The following is a 25,078-nucleotide window of genomic DNA, read 5'->3' on the forward strand; positions in this document are numbered from 1 at the left end:
ACAGGCAGGTAGGTAGCAGCTAACTGCCTGTTAGTGCCTAGGCAAATTTTTGTTTTCATAAAGTCCTAGATATACCCTTTAAGTCTTCAAGTACATGGTCATATTATACCTTCATACTGTAAAACCTTCTAATTTTACTGTGACAAGATGGCTATAACTCCAACAAGCAGCTGCAGGCAGGCAATGTCTTGCAGCCTTCGGCATGTGTCTCTAATGCACAGTCCAATTACCTCTGATCGGATATTGTATCTGTCTTTGTTTCTAGAGTTTGTTTGCCTTTTGTGGACTTCTGACCGGATGCTACTTTTGCTGCTGTCTTTGCTGTTGCTGCAACTGTTGCTTTGGAAAATGCAAACCAAAATCAGCAACAGGAGAAGATTATGAGTACTATGTGTCTCCTGAGGATCTGGAAGAGCAGATTAAAACAGACATGGAATCAGGTGATGCAATGAATATGAAATACATGTGCAGCATATGACATTACAGTATGAAGATTTATATGCTGATGTGTTTTGGACTTAAAATACATTTACAATTCCCCCTTTAATCATTAGGGAAGCTGCAGTGAGGGGTTTCTGCAATCACTTATGGTTTTCCCAATTAAATTCAGCTAATCATCGGGGTTTCATTATCATGGGACCCCCCAAATTAGTTAATTATTAAACACTCTTTAAAAAGTAAGATAGAAGTCCTATCAGCTAGAGTCTGTATGTGGTATAGATGACCTTTTAACAGGCTCTTTCAATGAAATCTTCCAAGCTAGCAATTGGTAGCAAGAATAGTGACAAAAGGAAGCTTAGTATTAGAATGACAAGAGTTTGTAATATTCCTTAGGGTATGTGCCCACGATCCAGCACTACCAGCATTTTGGACGCAGCGTAAGTTTGCAGTGTCTAATGCGCTACCTTATATTGAATACAGGTAAATCCACATGTGATCACTGAACCATGTGGATTTATTAGATTTAACACATTCTATTGGTGAAATTTCAGTTGCGGAAACTAGCGTCTCCACAAGAGAAATTGACATGATGCAGTGTGGAAAGACGCACCGAATATCAGTTTCCGCGGGTGATCCTCAGGCGACTATGCACATGGAGCGCCCCCAGACACAGGGCCATGACGTTTCGGTACCGGGCCTCTCTGGTTCGGTTCTGAGGCTGTCACGGTGGCTAGACACGGTCCGCGACCCTGCTAAGGGGCGTCCAATGAAGATGGAAGTATGTCCCCAGGGCTTCCCAGTAGGGTGGATGGTGATGGTGTGAGGTGCATGCAATAACGAGGACACAGGGTTGCAGTCTCTTTACCTTTTACTGAAGGCTTCAGTACACTCAGTCCATAGCACGTTCAACCGGGCTATCAGAGACCGGCCGTCCGATGGGCACATCCAGAGTTTCCCTCACAGATGGAAATCGTTGCCTACCAATAGCGCCTGTGTGTTGTAGTCCTACCCTTCTGAGCATTCGGAATAGTTCTCACAACTGTGGTTCTCTTTCGTTCGTTCTCTACAGCTTTCTCTCTCTCTCTCTCTTTGGTTCCAGATGTTGCTAGTTTCTAACGTCCCCCAGATATGTTACGGCTAGGACGCCACCCGTTTGATGGGAAGGCTTGGAGGTCTTCCGGGACCCTAGAGACGCCCCTCTCCCAATGTTGCCCCCTATGTCTTTGTAGGTGTAGAAGGTAGACAGCCAACCTATAATTGACTGTCCAGCCGAATTTGAAGTAATGCGTGAAGTCAGTTACTCCTACGGTGATCCGGCCACCGACTACGCGCCTCAGTAAGATGTTGCCTTCCTCTCTCGGCACGACTCTTACTGGCTCTCCTTTGTGCTGATCTCGTTTACACTGTTCCACAATATTCTTCCCCTCTTGTCTCTTCCTTAGGATACCGCCGCAAGGTGTGCAGGCGCGGTTCCGTAACGCTCTGTTCTGTCGCTAGGCACCTGCCAGGTTCCCACGCCTGACAGGGACCCCCTGTGTCTTTTCCCCGCATCACCCCCTGCCACGGGATGTAGCCTGGTTCCAACCCAGTCAGCTTCTGACTAACTTCCTCCCCAGCCCCTAGTTTTACCAGTGTGAGGAGTGGCCCAATAAATGAAGCCTTTTTCTCCCCCTAGTGGCCGGAGTGTGAAGTGTAATGTGTTCTGGTGATACCTGGTCAGGAAAACTCTTTAGTGCCATCGGACGTACCGCTACTCGCCTTGGGGCCATACTGCAACGACCAGGTCTCTGGGGCGCTGCACTCCCCCCCCCCGGTTAAATCCAGTACTCCTGGACTGGTGAGAAGAACAACAATATAATGCAGTGAAAGACATACAAAATTTTTAAATGCTAAGAACAATAAATAGAAAAGGTGCTTCCCTTTATGGGAGGTGAGGACACTTGAATGTTACAAACAAAGATAACAGTTTTAAATATTTTTAAATAACCTTTAGACTATAAATAGTAGAATACCCGGCTGGGTACAGAAAGTTAAGTGCAAAATTTTTGAACATCAAGCTAACTCTTCCTTTAAGGACGTATAAGCTGAACCCACTAAAGGCCTACTAACAAGTAACATACATAGTAACATAGTAACATAGTTAGTAAGGCCGAAAAAAGACATTTGTCCATCCAGTTCAGCCTATATTCCATCATAATAAATACCCAGATCTACGTCCTTCTACAGAACCTAATAATTGTATGATACAATATTGTTCTGCTCCAGGAAGACATCCAGGCCTCTCTTGAACCCCTCTACTGAGTTCGCCATCACCACCTCCTCAGGCAAGCAATTCCAGATTCTCACTGCCCTAACAGTAAAGAATCCTCTTCTATGTTGGTGGAAAAACCTTCTCTCCTCCAGACGCAAAGAATGCCCCCTTGTGCCCGTCACCTTCCTTGGTATAAACAGATCCTCAGCGAGATATTTGTATTGTCCCCTTATATACTTATACATGGTTATTAGATCGCCCCTCAGTCGTCTTTTTTCTAGACTAAATAATCCTAATTTCGCTAATCTATCTGGGTATTGTAGTTCTCCCATCCCCTTTATTAATTTTGTTGCCCTCCTTTGTACTCTCTCTAGTTCCATTATATCCTTCCTGAGCACCGGTGCCCAAAACTGGACACAAGTAGTATAACAACTCAACCTTCTTTTCCGTTCTCACTTCGCCAATGCAGGACCGCCTAGCTCCTTTGGCTGAGCCTACTGCTATTGCGCTGACCATCTTTCTACATTTCTCAGGAGGACTCTCTCTCTAACCCCTACGGGCTCACTTCAGACTTTCCTGTCCTCAATCTTCATTAACAATATCAAAACTTTCTAAATCCTTCAACATTATTAACGTTTCGGTAAAACAATCATCAACATTCCCTTTAAGAGGGACCCAAGTCTCTGGCGCAGATTCTCTTTACAGCAAGCAAGTCCTTCTGCAGCAAGTCTTCGCAAAGTCTTCACAAAGTCTTCTTTGACTTATAAAACCAGTAGGGGGCACCCTTAAAAAGGTGCAACTATTTACAAGGCCAGTTTGTGAATCATTCACCGTCCATGATTCGGGAGTCTTTAACAATGATGAACTTGTGCAACATAGAAAAACAGTAGAAAAAAGACAAACAATAGAAAACAATAGGGATCCCGGGTCAACAAAGGGATCCCTAGGAGTTAACCCTGGACGGGTTGAAGGTAACAGCAGGAAACAGTTAACTATTTACAAATCGGGTCTTCGAGGTTTATTTCTATAATAGGTTGCAAGGCATCCATCGGTAGGGGACTCTTCCCGGCCGCGGGAGTCATTGTCGTGGTTTTCTCGCTCGGGTGCGGCCAGGTCACCCGGTGTATGAATCCGAATGTTGGCTTGGGTTGCGAGTTCAGTGGCGGCAATAATGCACACTGTGGTGACAGGGGTGGAATTCGTCAAATCCGAGTTAGTCGTAGTCAGAACTGTAGGTGGCACCACTACCGGTTCGCATCGGTGCACGTTCCGGGCGCACCACCCTTGCGTCACCTGATCCCCGTGGTACAGTAGCTGGTCTGTTGTGAGTTCTGTTTTTGGGCTCCCTCTGGTGGTTACTGATGGTACTGGGTGATTTGTGTTCTGCTGTCTCTGGTGTCCACCTGTTCTATTAGGATTTGGGAGTTTCCTATTTAACCGGGCTTTCTTGTCATTTCCCCGCCGGCTATCAAGGTTATCAGAGTGTTTTGTTACCTCAGCTTCTGGCTACAGTAATCTTCAGGACAAGCTAAGTTTTTGATTTTCTTGTTCCACGTTTTGCTTTATTTTTGTCTTGTCCAGCTTGCATATAATTGTTTCTTTGCTGCTGGTTGCTCTAGTGGGCTGTAATTGCTCCTCATGTTCCATGAGTTGGAACATGAGTTCAAGTAATTACAGGATGGTTTTTTTTGAAGGGTTTTTTGCTGACCGCGCAGTTTACTTTTGTATCCTCTGCTATCTAGTTTTAGCGGGCCTCATTTTGCTGAATCTGTTTTCATACTGTGTATGTGCCTTCCTCTCATTTCACCGTCATTATATGTGGGGGGCTGCTATTTCTGTGGGGTATTTCTCTGGAGGCAAGAGAGGTCTGTGTTTCTTCTAATAGGGGAAGTTAGATCTTCGGCTGGTGCGAGACGTCTAGGATCAACGTAGGCACGTTCCCCGGCTATTGTTATTTGTGTGTTCAGGTTTAGGGTCGCAGTCAGCTCAGGTTCCATCACCCTAGAGCTCGTTGGTGCTTGTCCTTTTGTGATTCCCTGCCATTGGAATCATGACAGTATAGCCGGCCCAAAATGTTTGGGCTGAAGTAGGAGGAAAAGTAGTCTGAGGAAGTTTTTTTTTTTTTTTTTTTCCTCCTCTTAATCCTTGAATGGCTCTGACCTTAGCTGTTTATCATGGATGTCCAGAGTTTAGCTTCCAGCTTGAATAATCTTGCTGCTAAGGTTCAAAATATACAAGATTTTGTTGTACATGCTCCTATGTCTGAACCTAGAATTCCTATTCCAGAGTTCTTTGCTGGAGATAGATCTAGTTTTCTGAATTTTAGGAACAATTGCAAGCTGTTCCTTTCTTTGAAATTTCGCTCTTCTGGAGACCCTGCTCAGCAGGTTAAGATTATTATATCTTTCCTGCGGGGTGACCCTCAAAATTGGGCATTTGCATTGGCACCAGGGGATCCTGCGTTGCTTAATGTGGATGCGTTTTTTCTGGCATTGGGTTTGCTCTATGAGGAACCTAACCAGGAGATTCAGGCTGAAAAAGCTTTATTAGCTCTCTCTCAGGGGCAAGATGAAGCAGAAATATATTGTCAAAAATTTCGGAAATGGTCAGTGCTTACTCAGTGGAATGAGTGCGCCCTGGCTGCAAAGTTCAGAGATGGCCTTTCTGAGGCCATTAAAGATGTTATGGTGGGGTTCCCTGCGCCTACGGGTCTGAATGAGGCTATGACTATGGCTATTCAGATTGATCGGCGTTTACGGGAGCACAAACCTGTGCACCATTTGGCGGTGTCTTCTGAACAGGCACTTGAGACAATGCAATGTGATAGAGTTCAGTCTAGAAGTGAACGGCAAAACTATAGGCGGAAAAATGGGTTGTGCTTTTATTGTGGTGATTCAGCTCCTGTTATATCAGCATGCTCTAAACGCACAAAAAAGGTTGATAAGTCTGTTGCCATTAGTACGTTACAGTCTAAGTTCATTCTGTCTGTGACTCTGATTTGCTCATTATCATCCATTTCCGTCGATGCCTATGTAGATTCAGGCGCTGCCCTGAGTCTTATGGATTGGTCATTTGCCAAGCGATGTGGGTTTAGTCTTGAGCCTCTGGAAGTCCCTATTCCTTTGAAGGGAATTGACTCTACACCTTTAGCTATGAATAAACCTCTGTACTGGACACAAGTGACCATGCGTATGACTCCCGTTCATCAGGAGGTGATTCGCTTCCTGGTATTGTATAATTTACATGATGTTCTAGTACTTGGTCTGCCATGGTTACAAACTCATAATCCAGTCCTTGACTGGAAAACAATGTCTGTGTTAAGCTGGGGATGTCAGGGGGTTCATGATGATGCACCTCCAATTTCTATCGCTTCATCTACTCCTTCTGAGGTTCCTGTATTTTTGTCTGATTATCGGGATGTTTTTGAGGAGCCTAAGCTCAGTTCGCTTCCTCCTCACAGGGATTGTGATTGTGCTATAGATTTAATTCCTGGTAGTAAATTTCCTAAAGGTCGTTTGTTCAATCTGTCAGTGCCAGATCATACTGCTATGCGGGATTATGTTAAGGAGTCCTTGGAAAAGGGACATATCCGTCCATCTTCGTCCCCTTTGGGAGCAGGTTTTTTTTTTGTGGCCAAAAAAGATGGGTCCTTGAGGCCTTGTATAGATTATCGTCTTTTGAATAAGATTACCGTAAAATATCAGTATCCTTTGCCTTTGTTGACTGATTTGTTTGCTCGCATTAAGGGGGCTAGATGGTTCACTAAGATTGATCTTCGGGGTGCGTATAATCTTATACGAATAAAGCAAGGTGATGAGTGGAAAACCGCATTTAATACGCCTGAGGGTCATTTTGAGTATTTGGTAATGCCTTTCGGACTTTCTAATGCTCCTTCAGTCTTCCAGTCCTTTATGCACGATATTTTCCGTGAATATCTGGATAAATTTATGATTGTGTATTTGGATGATATTTTGTTTTTTTCTGATGACTGGGAGTCTCATGTTCAGCAGGTCAGGAAGGTGTTTCAGGTCCTGCGGGCTAATTCCTTGTTTGTAAAGGGCTCAAAGTGTCTCTTTGGAGTCCAGAAGATTTCTTTCTTGGGGTATATTTTTTCCCCTTCTACTATTGAGATGGATCCCGTCAAGGTTCGGGCTATTTGTGACTGGACGCAGCCTGCATCTCTTAAGAGTCTGCAGAAGTTCTTGGGCTTTGCTAATTTCTATCGTCGTTTTATAACTAATTTTTCTAGTGTTGTTAAGCCTTTGACGGATTTGACTAAGAAGGGTGCTGATGTTGCTGATTGGTCTCCTGCGGCTGTGGAGGCCTTTCAGGAACTTAAACGCCGGTTTTCTTCTGCTCCTGTGTTGCGTCAGCCTGATGTTTCGCTTCCTTTCCAAGTTGAGGTTGATGCTTCCGAGATTGGAGTGGGGGCGGTTTTGTCACAGAGAAGCTCCGATTGCTCGGTGATGAAGCCATGTGCGTTCTTTTCTAGAAAATTTTCGCCCACTGAGCGGAATTATGATGTGGGTAATCAGGAACTTTTGGCCATGAAGTGGGCATTTGAGGAGTGGCGTCATTGGCTGGAGGGTGCTAGACATCGTGTGGTGGTCTTGACTGATCACAAAAATCTGATTTACCTTGAGTCTGCCAGGCGTCTGAATCCTAGACAGGCTCGTTGGTCACTGTTTTTCTCTCGTTTCAATTTTGTGGTTTCGTACCTGCCAGGTTCAAAGAATGTGAAGGCGGATGCTCTTTCTAGGAGTTTTGTGCCTGACTCCCCTGGAAATTCTGAGCCCACTGGTATCCTTAGGGATGGGGTGATTTTGTCGGTCGTCTTCCCAGACTTGCGACGTGCTTTGCAGGAGTTTCAGGCGGGTAAACCTGATCGTTGTCCGCCTGAGAGACTGTTTGTTCCGGATAGTTGGACCAGTAGAGTCATCTCCGAGGTCCATTCTTCTGCGTTGGCAGGTCATCCTGGAATATTTGGTACTAGAGACTTGGTGGCCAGGTCTTTTTGGTGGCCTTCCTTGTCGAGGGATGTGCGTTCTTTTGTGCAGTCTTGTGAGGTTTGTGCTCGGGCTAAGCCTTGCTGTTCTCGAGCCAGTGGATTGTTGTCACCTTTGCCTATCCCGAAGAGGCCTTGGACGCACATTTCCATGGACTTTATTTCGGATCTCCCTGTCTCTCAAAAAATGTCTGTCATCTGGGTTGTGTGTGACCGCTTTTCAAAAAATGGTTCATCTTTTACCCTTGCCTAAGTTGCCTTCCTCCTCTGAGTTGGTCCCTCTGTTTTTCCAGAACGTGGTTCGTTTGCATGGGATTCCGGAGAACATCGTTTCTGACAGGGGATCCCAGTTTGTGTCTAGATTTTGGCGGACGTTCTGTGCTAAGATGGGCATTGATTTGTCCTTTTCGTCTGCATTCCATCCTCAGACGAATGGCCAGACGGAGCGAACTAATCAGACCTTGGAAACTTATTTGAGGTGTTTTGTTTCTGCTGATCAGGATGACTGGGTTACCTTTTTGCCGCTGGCCGAGTTTGCCCTTAATAATCGGGCTAGTTCTGCTACCTTGGTTTCTCCTTTCTTTTGTAATTCGGGGTTTCATCCTCGTTTTTCCTCTGGTCAGGTGGAGCCTTCTGATTGTCCTGGAGTGGACATGGTGGTGGATGGGTTGCATCGGATTTGGAGTCATGTGGTGGACAATTTGAAGTTGTCCCAGGAGAAGGCTCAGCAGTTTGCTAATCGCCGTCGCCGCGTGGGTCCTCGACTTCGTGTTGGGGACTTGGTGTGGTTGTCTTCTCGTTTTGTTCCTATGAAGGTCTCTTCTCCTAAGTTCAAGCCTCGGTTCATCGGTCCTTATAGGATCTTGGAAATTCTTAACCCTGTGTCGTTTCGTTTGGATCTCCCGGCATCGTTTGCTATTCATAATGTGTTCCATCGGTCGTTGTTGCGGAGGTATGAGGTACCTGTTGTTCCTTCGCTTGAGCCTCCTGCTCTGGTGCTGGTGGAGGGAGAATTGGAGTATGTTGTGGAGAAGATCTTGGATTCTCGTGTTTCCAGACGGAAACTCCAATATTTGGTCAAGTGGAAGGGTTATGGTCAGGAGGATAATTCTTGGGTGGTTGCCTCTGATGTTCATGCTGATGATTTGGTCCGCGCTTTTCATAGGGCTCATCCTGGTCGCCCTGGTGGTTCTCATGAGGGTTCGGTGACCCCTCCTCAAGGGGGGGGTACTGTTGTGAGTTCTGTTTTTGGGCTCCCTCTGGTGGTTACTGATGGTACTGGGTGATTTGTGTTCTGCTGTCTCTGGTGTCCACCTGTTCTATTAGGATTTGGGAGTTTCCTATTTAACCGGGCTTTCTTGTCATTTCCCCGCCGGCTATCAAGGTTATCAGAGTGTTTTGTTACCTCAGCTTCTGGCTACAGTAATCTTCAGGACAAGCTAAGTTTTTGATTTTCTTGTTCCACGTTTTGCTTTATTTTTGTCTTGTCCAGCTTGCATATAATTGTTTCTTTGCTGCTGGTTGCTCTAGTGGGCTGTAATTGCTCCTCATGTTCCATGAGTTGGAACATGAGTTCAAGTAATTACAGGATGGTTTTTTTTGAAGGGTTTTTTGCTGACCGCGCAGTTTACTTTTGTATCCTCTGCTATCTAGTTTTAGCGGGCCTCATTTTGCTGAATCTGTTTTCATACTGTGTATGTGCCTTCCTCTCATTTCACCGTCATTATATGTGGGGGGCTGCTATTTCTGTGGGGTATTTCTCTGGAGGCAAGAGAGGTCTGTGTTTCTTCTAATAGGGGAAGTTAGATCTTCGGCTGGTGCGAGACGTCTAGGATCAACGTAGGCACGTTCCCCGGCTATTGTTATTTGTGTGTTCAGGTTTAGGGTCGCGGTCAGCTCAGGTTCCATCACCCTAGAGCTCGTTGGTGCTTGTCCTTTTGTGATTCCCTGCCATTGGAATCATGACAGTGGTCATCCCATCTATCGCGGCATGAGGCCTTCACGTTGTAGCTAGTAAAGAAGACTTCCGTCGGTAGCCCCGGTTCCTGTATATAGCCCCAACCCCGCTTCGGGTAAAAGGCTACCACAGTTCCCCGCTTTACCGGACTTCCTTTATTGCGTCTGGTCTTTGGTTCTGGTACTTTCGGTGGGTCACTTTGTTCTGTCTCTTGTCGGTCTTTCCAGTGTAAAATCAGGCATTGTTTATACTGTTCCCAGGTGAGCACAGCGATGTTAGTACCCTCCTGTCTGGTCCCGTCAGGCTCCATCCTCGGGTTATCCCATTGGAAAATCACCCCTTCAGGGCTTACGCACAGTGGTATCCCCATAGTGGTTGGTAGCGGAGGCACCAACTTCTCCATGGTACCGGGGGTTATAGCCACCAGTTCAGGGGCAGGGAGTCGATCATGGTCAGGATGGGGAGCTGTCGCGGGAACCAGACCGGTCATGAGGGCAGGGGCGCTTTCCGTACCTCTGTCTGGTATGGTTCCACCGATGCCGATCGGTTCCGTTGATGAGGACACTGGAGTCGGCTGCGGCTCGAACTGCAGTTCTCCCAACACGGCTCTCGGTGGTGGTCCCAATCTCCATAGCTTCGCATCGGCTGGCTCCACGCTCGGGATAGGCTGACTCGGCTCCTCCGCCTGCGACCCCAAGAAGTCCGAGTCCTCCAGCCGCGGCAGATTCGAGTCCGGGTCCCCCTCCGGCTGACGGGAGCAATCCAGGATCACTCCTTCATCGTTCAGGCACCCGTTGGTCGTCATCCCTTCTCCGGGATCCGCAATGGCACTCACACGCTGCTCCTCCATTTCCTGGGGGTGGAGCTCCTTCTTGTCTTGGTTCCCGCCGTTGCAAATCAGGAGGCGGTTCCCCTCTCCTTCGGGGCAGATCGTCCTCTCGCAACAGCAATCGGAGGGGGCGGTCAGCACTTCTGGCGCCACTTTGATAGTCTCCTCCCATGGCACGCCCTCCTTCTTCTCCGTCGCTCCTCGTGGCGCGGCAATGGCGGCGGTTTTGGCGGGAATCTTGCGGCAGATAGCAATACACAGTCTTTGCAATAAATCACAGTCCAACACATTTCAATCACAGTTCCAAGGCACACATGACCCAATTCTTCAGGGTTAAGTACGATCCTGTTCGTGACGCCAAGTTGGAGCGCCCCCAGACACAGGGCCACGACGTTTCGGTACCGGGCCTCTCTGGTTCGGTTCTGAGGCTGTCACGGTGGCTAGACCCGGTCCGCGACCCTGCTAAGGGGCGTCCAATGAAGGTGGTAGTATAGTCTGTCAGGAGCTCGTGACGCCACCTGTGGTGTTTGGTCAGGGTGACCGACGCTGCTGTAGGGTCCGCTGGGGTGATGGAATGGCAGCTGGATGGTATACCTTCCCACAGGTGAAGTATGTCCCCAGGGCTTCCCAGTAGGGTGGATGGTGATGGTGTGAGGTGCAGGCAATAACGATTGCCTTGCGCAGGCGTGTACTATGGAGGACAGAGAATGAACTTCAATCCAATATTGCAGCCAGCATGCAGCCAGCGAGTAAGGAAAGGGTGAATCAAACACCCAAAAACCCCGCCTCCATGGCTGAAGATTGTTCCCTCCAAATTCAGGTGACAGTGTCCCTTTAAACTGGAGTGTGAAGTAAGAAGTATCCATCAATGGAAGTAAGTATGACTGCAGGATTTACATGTTTTATTTGTTGCAGACAAAAAAAACTAAAAGGGGGCCCTCAAACCTATACATTAATTAAACATTAATTAATATGCAGATACACAAATACGCTGTGGACTATATACAAATATATAGTGTAGGGATTCATGCTTTCAGGTAGGCATTAGGTAGCTTCCACACAGGCAATGCCGTTTGGTCCAAATTTGTGCACTTGTATTGCTCTCATTAAATTCCAAGAGATTCATAACCATGACAGCATCCTCTGGGCATAAAGGTATAACAGCAAATAAACAGTCCATTCAGAAGGCACATGCGAGTGTAAGGTCACTGCACGCATCATTACGCTTGCGCATAAGCCTCCTGGGCTTCATCGGAGCTGTAAGTCCCAGCCTAGCTTGAGGAGATTTCAGCTTGAGCGGTGGAGGATCAGAAGATGCAGCAAAGACTGGACAGGTGGTGGTGAGTAGCAGATAATTCGGAGAGGAGAGTGGTGGTTTTTCACCTCTTAAATTTATTATGCTCTGAGGTATGGAAAGTCTCCACACCATAATACGGGACATTGAATTTGAGAATAACTTCTCTGAGAGTCGAATTTCCTGGAAAAATAATTTAGATGCATTAGCGCAATCTTTTTTTTTTTTTTTATACCTTAATTTTTTTTAGGAACTGACACAGACGAAAGAGGTCCCCTAGGCAAGAACAAGTTACCTCCATGAATGATGCTAGTATTATCATACATTTGTATATCTGGAAATACTAGATAAATATGGCTTCTAATGGTTTTAGGACCTAATAAATGCAAACAATGTAGAGTTATCTAAATTTGAAACACTTATACTGACATTTTTTCTACCTCTTCATATTTAAAACAATAAATAATAAAAATACTAAATCAAGGAAACACTGCATAATAAACATATCTGCATAAGAAGCATAGGTTATACTAAAGGACCAAATTAATATATATTTACTCCTCAACACTGAAATTGCAACACCAAGAAGAAAAATTCATGGAATTATGGAAATTATCAGATGGATAGGCATGTTAATGATATGGAAAAGATATTAACCCCTTCATGACCTTGGGATTTTTCGTTTTTCCGTGTTCGTTTTTCACTCCCCTCCTTCCTAGAGCCATAACTTTTTTATTTTTCCGTCAATTTGGCCATGTGAGGGCTTATTTTTTGTGGGACGAGTTGTACTTTTGAACGACATCATTGGTTTTAGCATGTCGTGTACTAGAAAACGGGAAAAAAATTCCAAGTGCGGTGAAATTGCAAAAAAAGTGCAATCCCACACTTGTTTTTTGCTTGGCTTTTTTGCTAGGTTCACTAAATGGTAAAACTGACCTGCCATTATGATTCTCCAGGTCAGTATGAGTTCATAGACACCTAACATGACTAGGTTATTTTTTATCTAAGTGGTGAAGAAAAATTCCAAACTTTGCTAAAAAAAAAAATTGCGCCATTTTCCGATAATCGTAGCGTCTCCATTTTTCGTGATCTGGGGTCGGTTGAGGGCTTATTTTTTGCGTGCCGAGCTGTCGTTTTTAATGATAGCATTTTGGTGCAGATACGTTCTTTTGATCGCCCGTTATTGCTTTTTAATGCAATGTCGCGGAGACCTAAAAAACGTAATTCTGGCATTTCGAATTTTTTTCTCACTACGCCGTTTAGCGATCAGGTTAATGCTTTTTTTAATTGATAGATCGGGCGATTCTGAGTGCGGTGATACCAAATATGTGTAGATTTGATTTTTTTTTATTGATTTATTTTGATTGGGGCGAAAGGGGAGTGATTTAAACTTTTACATTTTTTTTATTATTTTTCACATTTTTTTTAACTTTTTTTTTTTACTTTTGCCATGCTTCAATAGCCTCCATGGGAGGCTAGAAGCAGGCACAACTCGATTGCCTCTGCTACATAGCAGCGATCTGCTGATCGCTGCTATGTAGCAGTAATGGAGGTGTACTGTGAGCGCCGACCACAGGGTGGCGCTCACAGCCACCGGTGATCAGTAACCATAGAGGTCTCTAGGACCTCTATGGTTACCATCCTGACGCATCGCCGACCCCCATCATGTGACGGGGGTCGGCGATGACGTCATTTCCGGCCGCCCGGCCGGAAGCGGTAGTTAAATGCCGCTGTCTGCGTTTGACAGCGGCATTTAACTAGTTAATAGGTGCGGGCAGATCGCGATTCTGCACGCGCCTATTACGGGCACATGTCAGCTGTTCAAAACAGCTGACATGTCCCGGCTTTGATGCGGGCTCACCGCGGAGCCCTGCATCAAAGCAGGGGATCTGACCTCGGACGTACTATCCCGTCCGAGGTCAGATAGGGGTTAAAATTGAAACAAAAGTTTCAAAACATCTTGTTTTATTCAGTATCAAGTATGAACTCCTTGTTGCATAAATTCCTGCATTTACATGCCTAGGCTGCTATCAATTAGGTTATTAACCCCTTTACCCCCAAGGGTGGTTTGCACGTTAATGACCAGGCCAATTTTTACAATTCTGACCACTGTCCCTTTATGAGGATATAACTCTGGAACGCTTCAACGGATTCCAGTGATTCTGACACTGTTTTCTTGTGACATAGTGTACTTCATGATAGTGGCAAAATTTATTTGATATTACCTGCATTTATTTGTGAAAAAAACGGAAACTTGGCAAAAATTTTGAAAATTTCGCAATTTTCCAACTTTGAATTTTTATGCAATTAAATCACAGAGATATGTCACACAAAATACTTAATAAATAACATTTCCCACATGTCTACTTTACATCAGCACAATTTTGGAACCAAAATTTTTTTTTTTTTGTTAGGGAATTATAAGGGTTAACAGTTGACCAGCAATTTCTCATTTTTACAACACCATTTTATTTTAGGGACCACATCTCATTTGAAGTCATTTTGAGGGGTTTAGTTATGTATGCAATCCAGTGACACAGTGTGCCAGCAATCAGAGCACATACAGTGATCTGACAATAACCCAAAAACAATAGAACGAGCTCTGAGACGTGGAATCTCTGTAGACCGCAATACCTGAACCTATCCTAAACACAACTAAAGGCAGCTGTGGATTGCGCCTGTCACTACCTATGCAACTCGGCACAGCCTGAGGAGCTGACTAGCCTGAAGATAGAAAAACAAGCCTGACTTGCCTCAGAGAAATACCCCAAAGGAAAAGGCAGCCCCCCACATATAATGACTGTTAGCAAGATGAAAAGACAAACGTAGGGATGAAATGGATTCAGCAAAGTGAGGCCCTATATTCTAGATAGAGCGAGGATAGCAAAGAGAACTTTGCAGTCTACAAAAAACCCTAAAGCAAAAAACCACGCAAAGGGGGCAAAAAGACCCACCGTGCCGAACTAACGGCACGGCGGTGCACCCTTTGCGTCTCAGAGCTTCCAGCAAAAACGAATAGACAAGCTGGACAGAAAAAGTAGCAACAAAAGCAAAAAGCACTTATCTAAGCAGAGCAGCAGGCCACAGAAAAGATCCAGAAGCTCAGATCCAACACTGGAACATTGACAAGGAGCAAGGAAGACAGAATCAGGTGGAGTTAAATAACAAAGCAGCCAACGAGCTCACCAGAACACCTGAGGGAGGAAGCTCAGAAGCTGCAGTACCACTTGTGACCACAGGAGTGAATTCAGCCACAGAATTCACAACAGGGTCTATATGATAGACAATACCCAAGTGTGACACCATTCTAAAAACTGCACCCCTCCAGGTGCTCAAAACCACATTCAAGAAGTTTATTAACCCTTCAGGTGTTTCACAGGAATTTTTGGAATGTTTAAATAAAAATGAACATTTAACTTTTTTTCACAAAAAATTAACTTCAGGTCCAATTTGTTTTATTTTACCAAGGGTAACAGGTGAAAATGGACCCCGAAAGTTGTTGTACAATTTGTCCTGAGTACGCCGATACCCCATATGTGGAGGTAAACCACTGTTTGGGCGCATGACAGAACTTGGAAGCGAAGGAGCGCCATTTGACTTTTCAATGGAAAATTGACAGGAGAGATGGGACGCCATGTTGCGTTTGGAAAGCCACTGATGTGCCTAAACATTGAAACCCCCACAAGTGACACCATTTTGGAAAGTAGACCCCTTAAGGAACTTATCTAGAGGTGTGGTGAGCACTTTGACCCACCAAGTGCTTCACAGAAGTTTATAATGCAGAACCGTAAAAATAAAAAATCATATTTTTTCACAAAAATTATCTTTTCACCCCCAATTTTTTATTTTCCCAATGGTAAGAGAAGAAATTGGACCCAAAAAGTTGTTGTACAATTTGTCCTGAGTACCCTGATACCCCATATGTGGGGGTAAACCACTGTTTGGGCGCATGGGAGAGCTCGGAAGGGAAGGAGCGCCGTTTGACTTTTCAATGCAAAATTGACAGGATGTGCCTAAACATTGAAACCCCCCACAAGTGACACCATTTTGGAAAGTAGACCCCCTAAGGAACTTATCTAGAGGTGTGGTGAGCGCTTTGACCCACCAAGGGTTTCACAGAAGTTTATAATGCAGAGCCGTAAAAATAAAACAAAAAGTTTTTCCCACAAAAATTATTTTTTAGCCCCCAGTTTTGTATTTTCCCGAGGGTAACAGGAGAAATTGGACCCCAAAAGTTGTTGTCCAATTTGTCCTGAGTACACTGATATCCCATATGTGGGGGGACCACCGTGTGGGCGCATGGGAGGGCTCGGAAGGGAAGGAGCGCCATTTGGAATGCAGACTTAGATGGAATGGTCTGCAGGCGTCACCTTGCGTTTGCAGAGCCCCTAATGTACCTAAACAGTAGAAACCCCCCACAAGTGACACCATTTTGGAAAGTAGACCCCATAAGGAACTCAGCTAGATGTGTTGTGAGAGCTTTGAACCCCCAAGTGATTCACTACAGTTTATAACGCTAAGCCATGCAAATAAAAAATATTTTTTTTTCCACAAAAATTATTTTTTAGCCCCCAGTTTTGTATTTTTCCAAGGGTAACAGGAGAAATTGGACCCTAAATGTTGTTTACCAAATTGTCCTGAGTATGCTGATACCCGATATGTGGGGGGGAACCGCCGTTTGAGCGCATGGCAGAGCTCGGAAGGGAAGGAGCATCATTTGGAAAGCAGACTTAGATGGATTGGTCTGCAGGTGTCACATTGCGTTTGCAGAGCCCCTAATGTACCTAAACAGTAGAAACAGAGGCGTAGCTAGAGCTTTTGCCGCCCGGGGCTGTTCCCGAGTTTGGCGCCCCCCCCCCCTCCCCCGGCTCAATACACACATGGTTTTCCTGTTTTGTAGAACTTAAACTGGGCCTAACGGTGTCACCCCCACATGCCAAACCTGTGACTTAATACCACCACATCATGACCAGGCCACATAGTGACCGAATAATACTACATACAAGGGACAAATACCACAACACCATTTCCAGACCACATATTACCACCACATAGTGACTGAATACTACAATACTGATCAGTAATAAAAAAAAAACACAATACTATCACCATAAGTGCCAGTATTCACAGGAGATCTGTACTTAGTATGCAGTGTCTGTGTAGAGGTAATACAGAGATCACTGGTGACATTATACACAGGACCTCTATATAGTATACAGTGTATAGTGTCAGTGTATAGGTAACACTGACTCACCAGTGACGTCTCTAGGTGAAGTCCTTCATCTTTCATCCAGCACAGACCGCCATCATTCCTTCCAGCCAGGACTCGTTTCTGCAGGAAATAACACAGTTATCTCGAGCTCCGCTTGCAGAACACATTACTTAATTTTTCACAACTTCTACATTACATCACATGAAGGAAAAAAGGTGATATAGTGTCACTCTGCACAGTAACAGGCCTGCCCCCCATTTAAAACAGTATACTCAAAAAATAAAATAAATATATCACTGCAGTAATAATATCCCTTAATTAGCCCCTATGGTAACACTATTCCCCACCCTGGCCCCGTTTATCTCATTCCTGGCTCCAGCCACATGTTCTCGCATCCTGCCCTCATGAGTATCCATTCTACCCCACATGATCTCCCCATCCTGCCCCACCAGCCTCCATCGTATCCGTCCTGCCCCATGATCCAATCCTGCCCCGTGTCTCCAATCATGCCCCGTATCTACATTCTGCCCATGCCTCAAGTCCTGCCCCCAGTGTGTCCAGCAATCTGCCCCAGTGTGTCCAGCATATTACCCCCATGTTGTCCAGCAATCTGCCCCAGTGTGTCCAGCATATTACCCCCAGTGTGTCCAGCAATCTGCCCCAGTATGTCCAGCACTGCCCCCAGTGTGTCCAGCATTGCCCCAGTGTGTCCAGCAGTCTGCCCCAGTGTGTCCAGCAGTCTGCCCCAGTGTGTCCAGCATATTACCCCCAGTGTGTCCAGCATATTACCCCCAGTGTCCAGCATTGCCCCAGTGTGTCCAGCATATTACCCCCAGTGTGTCCAGCAATCTGCCCCAGTGTCCAGCATTGCCCCAGTGTGTCCAGAAGTCTGCCCCAGGGTCTCCAGCATTGCCTCAATGTGTCCAGAAATCTGCCCCAGGGTCTCCAGTATTGCCCCAGTGTGTCCAGCAATCTGCCCCATGGTCTCCTGTATTGCCCCAGTGTGTCCAGCATTCTGCCCCATGGTCTCCAGTATTGCCCCAGTGTGTCCAGCATTCTGCCCCATGGTCTCCAGTGTTGCCCCAGTGTGTCCAGCATTCTGCCCCATGGTCTCCAGTATTGCCCCAGTGTCCAGCAATCTGCCCTATGGTCTCCAGTATTGCTCCAGTGTGTCCAGCAATCTGCCCCATGGTCTCCAGTATTGCCCCGGTGTGTCCAGAAGTCTGCCCCAGGGTCTCCAGCATTGCCTCAATGTGTCCTGAAATCTGCCCTATGGTCTCCAGTATTCAGTGTGTCCAGCAATCTGCCCCATAGTCTCCTGTATTGCCCCAGTGTGTCCAGCATTCTGCCCCATGGTCTCCAGTATTGCCCCAGTGTGTCCAGCAATCTGCCCCATAGTCTCCTGTATTGCCCCAGTGTGTCCAGCATTCTGCCCCATGGTCTCCAGTATTGCCCCAGTGTGTCCAGCAATCTGCCCCATGGTCTCCAGTATTGCCCCGGTGTGTCCAGCAATCTGCCCCATGGTCTCCAGCATTGCCCCCAGACAGAGTCAGACATAAAGAAAAAAAAAAAAAGTAAAATCCTCACCTCTCCCATTCCTAGCGCAGGTCCGGTGCAGTCAGCGTCTCTCCGGCTCTGCGACGCTCAGGACAGAGAGGCTGAGCGCCGCGCACAGTAGTGACGTCATCGCGCCCTCTGCTCTGAGACGTCGCAGAGTCAGAGGACGCTGCAGCTGCCGCAGGAACCAGGAGAGGTGAGTATTAGAGCGGGGGGCAGGGGCCCGGGGGTGGGGGGAGCCTGGTCGTGGCGGCGGACGGCGCCGCCCGAAGATTTAAAGGGGCGTCTTTTTTTTTTTTTTCTCTTTCTCCTCCTGCAGCGCCGGACGCCCCCCGCATTGTGCTGCCCGGGGCGGACCGCCCCCCGCACCCCCCTTCCTACGCCACTGAGTAGAAACCCCCACAAGTGACCCCATATTGGAAACTAGACCCCCCCAAGGAACTTATCTAGATGTGTTGTGAGAACTTTGAACCCCCAAGTGTTTCACTACAGTTTATAACGCAGAGCCGTGAAAATAAAAAAAATGTTTTCCACAAAAAATTATTTTTCAGCCCGCAGTTTTGTATTTTCCCAAGGGTAACAGGAGAAATTGGACCCCAAAAGTTGTTATCCAATTTGTCCTGAGTACGCTGATACCCCATATGTTGGGGTAAACCCCTGTTTGGGCACACGGGAGAGCTCGAAAGGGAAGGAGCACTGTATTATTTTTTCAACGCAGAATTGGCTGGAATTGAGATCGGACGCCATGTCGCGTTTGGAGAGCCCCTGATGTGCCTAAACAGTGGAAACCCCCAATTATAACTGAAACCCTAATCCAAACACACCCCTAACCCTAATCCCAACGGTAACCCTAACCACACCTCTAACTTTGACACACCCCTAGCCCTAATCCCAACCCTGTTCCCAACCATAAATGTAATCCAAACCCTAACCGTAACTTTAGCCCCAACCCTAACTGTAGCCCCAACCCTAACCCTAGCCCTAGCCCTAACCCTAACCCTAGTCCTAACCCTAACCCTAGCCCTAAGCCTAACCCTAGCCCTAACCCTAACCCTAGCCCTAATCCTAACCCTAACCCTAATGGAAAATGAAAATAAATACATATTTTAAATTTTTTTATTTTTTCCTAACTAAGGTGGTGATGAAGGGGGGTTTGATTTACTTTTATAGCGGGTTATTTAGCGGATTTTTATGATTGGCAGCCGTCACACACTGAAAGACGCTTTTTATTGCAAAAAATATTTTTTGCATTACCACATTTTGAGAGCTATAACTTTTCCATATTTGAGTCCACAGAGTCATGTGGGGGTCTTGTTTTTTGCGGGACGAGTTGACTTTTTTATTGGTAACATTTTCGGGCAAGTGACATTTTTTGATTGCTTTTTATTCCGATTTTTGTGAGGCAGAATGATCAAAAACTAGCTATTCATGAATTTCTTTTGGGAGAGGCGTTTATACCGTTCCACGTTTGGCAAAATTGATAAAGCAGTTTGATTCTTTGGGTCATTACGATTACAGCGATATCTCATTTATATCTTTTTTATGTTGTGGCACTTTTATATGATAAAAGCTATTTTATAGAAAAAATAATTATTTTGGCATCGCTTTATTCTCAGGACTTTAACTTTTTTATTTTTTTGCGGATGATGCTGTATGGTGGCTCGTTTTTTACGGGACAAGATGACGTTTTCAGCAGTACCATGGTTATTTATATCTGTCTTTTTGATCGCGTGTTATTCCACTTTTTGTTTGGTGGTATGATAATAAAGCGTTGTTTTTTGCCTCGTTTTTTTTTTTTTTCCTTACGGTGTTTACTGAAGGGGTTAACTAGTGGGACCGTTTTATAGGTTGGGTCGTTACGGACGCGGCGATACTAAATATGTGTACTTTTATTGTTTTTTTTTTTTTAAATTTAGATAAAGAAATGTATTTATCCACCTCTCGTGTCTCCCCTTTTCCTCATAGTTTGTAAGCTTGCGAGCAGGGCCCCCATTCCTCTTGGTATCTATTTTGAACTGTGATTTCTGTTATGCTGTAATGTCTATTGTCTGTACAAGTCCCCTCTATAATTTGTAAAGCGCTGCAAAATATGTTGACGCTATATAAAATTATTATTATTATTATTTATGGGAATAATATTTTTTTTTCTTTATTTAGGAATTATTGTTATTATATTTTTTACACATGTTGACATTTTTTTTTAACTTTTTTACTTTGTCCCAGGGGAGGACATCACAGATCGCTGATCTGACAGTTTGCACAGCACTCTGTCGGATTAGCAATCTGACTTACAGCACTGCAGGCTTACCAAGTGCCTGCTCTGAGCAGGCACTTGTAAGCCACCTCCCTCCTTGCAGGGACCATTTTAGATCCGGGCCTGCTGCAGGGAGGAGAGGTAAGAGACCCTCGCAGCAACGCGATCACATCATGTTGCTGCGGTGGTCTCAGGGAAGCCCGCAGGGAGCCCCCTCCCTGCGCGATGCTTCCCTATACCGCTGGCACACCGCGGCCGTTCCTGGCACATAGTGCTGGATGTCAGCTGCGATGGGCAGCTGACACCCGGCCGCGCTCGGCCGCGCCCCCCTATGAGCACGGCCGATCGCGTATGACGTACTATCCCATTGGTGGTCATATGGGCCCACCCCACCTCGATGGGATAGTACGTCATATGTCAGAAAGGGGTTAATGGTGGTCTGATCATTGAGATCCACTGCTGACAGCTTCCTACTGCTGACCAATGACATCCCAAAATGTGACCAATGGGAAACAGCTTTGGAAAGGCTGCAGGCCTTGGCTGAACAGGCTGCTCAAAGCAAGACGAGCAGCATGCTGTTTGGTTTTGATATGTTGAAAAATGACTTCTTTTTATAATGGCTTTCTTTGGAGAAGTGGTTATCTCGCCGCCACCAAGCCAATCTAATGCTGAGCTGTTAGTTGACCTGGAATGAAAACTAGAGAAGTGCAGTTACCTTACATTCTGCCATCCTGCACCAAAATCGCAACAGTAGGACCAGTGTGACTTTTTTTGTGAAGGATTCAGGCCCAATGCTGTGAAAACACTGCTGGTTTGTGTAGACACTGTTTGATGTATCAGGCTTGGTATGTGATGTCCAGTTTTACTTGCAGTACAGAATGGATGAATCCTAGGACCGGTAGCATAACTATTTCTGGATATTGAATAAATCAAGATGTTCTCCATAATTCCACTTTTCCTTCTTGGTGTTGCAATTTCAGTGTTGAGGGATACATACAGTTGTGCTCAAAAGTTTACATACCCCGGCAGAATTTTTGCTTTCTTGGCCTTTTTTCAGAGAATATGAATGCTAACACCAAAACTTTTTCTCCAGTAATGGTTAGTGGTTGGGTGAAGCCATTTATTGTCAAACTACAGTGTTTTCTCTTTTTAAATCATAATAGCAACCCAAAATATCCAAATGACCCTGACCAAAAGTTTACATACCCATTTCTTAATACTGTGTATTGCCCCTTCTAACATTCAATGACAGCTTGAAGTCTTCTGTGGTAGTTGTGGACGAGGATTTATAATTTCTCAGATGGTAAATCTGCCCACTCTTCTTGGCAAAAAGCCTCCAGTTCCTGTAAATTCCTGGGCTGTCTAGCATGAATTGCGCTCTTGAGATCTCCCCAGAGTTGCTCAATGATATTGAGGTCAGGAGACTGAGATGGCAACTCCAGAACCTTCATTTTTTTTCTGCTGTAGCGAATGACAGGTCGACTTGGCCTTGTGCTTTGCATTGTCATGTTGGAATGTCCAAGTACGTCCCATGCACAGCTTCTGGGCTGATTAATGCAAATTTGCCTCCAGTATTTGCTGATAATATGCTGCATTCATCTTTGCTTCAACTTTGACCACGTTTTCTGTGCCTTTGTAGCTCATACTTTCCCAAAACATTAGTGATCCACCTCTGTGCTTTACAATAGTTCCTTTCATCACAGGCCTTGTTGACCTCTCTTCAAATGTAATGTTTATGGCTATGGCCAAAAAATTTAATTTTGGTCTCATCACTCCAAATTACCTTGTTCCAAAAGTTTAGAGGCTTGTCTCTATGCTGTTTTGCATATTGTAGGCGAGATACTTTGTGACATTTGTGGCTTTCTTCTGCCTCCTTATTGTGCATCTTGAAACAGCCACACCGTTAGTTTTCAGAGTCCTGTATTTCAGCTGATGTTATTTGTGGGGGTTTTTTGCATCCAGAAAAATTTTCCTGGCAGTTGTGGATGACATTTTTGTTGGTCTACCTGACGATGGCTTTGTTTTTACAGAGCCCCTGTTTTAAGTTTAAGTATGTAAACTTTTGAGCACAACTGTATATATCCCTCAACACTAAAATTGCTCTTGACATGGTCTATATAAATAAATATATATATACTAGATGGTGGCCCGAATCTAGCGCATTCTAGAATATGTATGTAGTTTATTTATGAAGTTTTCAGAATAATGCAATTTATACACAAGATTCGGCCGGCCGGGCGTGACCAATTAGCGAAGCGTGGTTCAAATTCTGCGCCAATTCGCGGCTGGACTGTGCCTGTCGCTGATTGGTCATGCTTGGCCGTGAACAATCAGTGACGCCAGGGCCTGCTCCAGGTTTTTGAGGGCCCCGGGCAAAAGAGTCTCACTGGGCCCCCCTCTTTAACACATACCACAATTCATGATGCACAGGTACAGCAGAGAAATATAGCACAGCCAAGTAGCATACAGCCCACGTAGTATATAACACAGCCCATGTAGTATATAGCACTGCCCACGTAGTATATTGCCCAGCCACGTAGTATATAGCAAAGCCACGTAATATATTGCACAGCCACGTAATATATTGCACAGCCATATAGTATATAGCACAGACATGTAGTATATTGCCCAGCCACATAATATATTGCACAGCCATGTAATATATTGCACAGCCACGTAATATATAGCACAGCCACGTAGTATATAGCACAGCCACATAGTATATAGCACAGAGACATAGTATATAACACAGCCCATGCAGTATATAACACATGCCATGTAGTATAGAGCACAGTGATGTAGTATATTGCCCAGCCACGTAATATATACCACAGCCACGTAGTCTATAGCACAGAGACGTACTATATAACACAGCCATGAAGTATATAACACAGCCCACGTAGTATATTGCCCAGCCACGTAGTATATAGCACAGCCCACGCAGTGTATAACAGCCCACGTAGCATATAGCACAGCTCACATAGTATATTGCCCAGCCACATAGTATATAGCACAGCCCCCGTAGTATATAGCACAGACACGTAGTATATTGCCCAGCCACGTAATATATTGCACAGCCACATAATTTATTGCACAGCCACGTCATATATTGCACAGCTATGTAATATATTGCATAGCCATGTAGTATATAGCACAGCCACATAGTATATAGCAGAGAGATGCAGTATATAGCACAGTCCATGCAGTATATAACACAGACCACGTAGTATAGAGCACAGCGATGAAGTATATTGCCTAGATACATAATATATACCACAGCCACGTAGTTTATAGCACAGAGACATAGTATATAACACAGCCCATGCAGTATATAACACAGCCCATGCAGTATATAACACAGCCCATGTAGTATATTGCACAGCCACGTAATATATTGCACAGCCACATAATATATTGCACAGCCACGTAGTATATAGCACAGCCACACAGTATATAACACAGCCCATGCAGTATATAACACAGGCCATGTAGTATAGAGCATAGCGATGTAGTATATTGCCCAGCCACGTAATATACACCACAGCCACGTAGTATATAGCACAGAGACATAATATATAACACAGATCATGCAGTATCTAACACAGCCCACATAGTATATAGCAATGTGGGCACCATATCCCTGTTTTAAAAAAAAAAAGAATTAAAATAAAAAATAGTTATATACTCACCTTCCGTTGGCTCACGGGTCCAGCCCAGGCGTTTACTAATGCTCCTCGTGACGCTCCGGCCCCAAGAATGCATTGCGGTCTCACGAGATGATGACGTAGCGGTCTCATGAGACCGCTATGTCATTATCTAGCGAGACCGCAATGCATGGACCGGAGAGTCGCGAGGAGCAGCGGGAAAGGCGACTGAAGGTGAGAATATAATGATTTTTTATTTTGTTTATTACTTTTAACATTAGATCATTTTACTTTTGATGCTGCATAGGCAGCATCAATAGTAAAAAGTTGTTCACACAGGGTTAATAGCAACGTTAAAGGGAACCTGTCACCTGAATTTGGCGGGACTGGTTTTGGGTCATATGGGCGGAGTTTTCGGGTGTTTGATTCACCCTTTCCTTACCTGCTGGCTGCATGCTGGCCGAAATATTGGATTGAAGTTCATTCTCTGTCCTCCGTAGTACATGCCTGCGCAAAGTAATCTTACCTTGCGCAGGCGTGTACTATGGAAGACAGAGAATGAACTTCAATCCAATATTTCGGCCAGCATGCAGCCAGCAGGTAAGGAAAGGGTGAATCAAACACCCGAAAACTC

The 25,078-nt window shown here is 45.3% G+C and overlaps 1 protein-coding gene across 2 annotated transcripts in view; it reads left to right on the forward strand.

The window, feature by feature from the left end:
- Positions 1-25,078, forward strand: part of DNAJC5B (DnaJ heat shock protein family (Hsp40) member C5 beta) — a 284,887-nt gene that overhangs the window by 247,128 nt on the left and 12,681 nt on the right. For both annotated transcript variants that reach the window (XM_069731420.1, XM_069731422.1), the window contains one exon: positions 266-440. In XM_069731420.1, the coding sequence (XP_069587521.1) occupies positions 266-440 (175 nt within the window). The remainder of the gene's footprint in view (positions 1-265; positions 441-25,078) is intronic.

The sequence above is a fragment of the Ranitomeya imitator genome, chromosome 6 (genome assembly GCF_032444005.1).
Source record: "Ranitomeya imitator isolate aRanImi1 chromosome 6, aRanImi1.pri, whole genome shotgun sequence".
Lineage (NCBI taxonomy): Eukaryota > Metazoa > Chordata > Amphibia > Anura > Dendrobatidae > Ranitomeya > Ranitomeya imitator.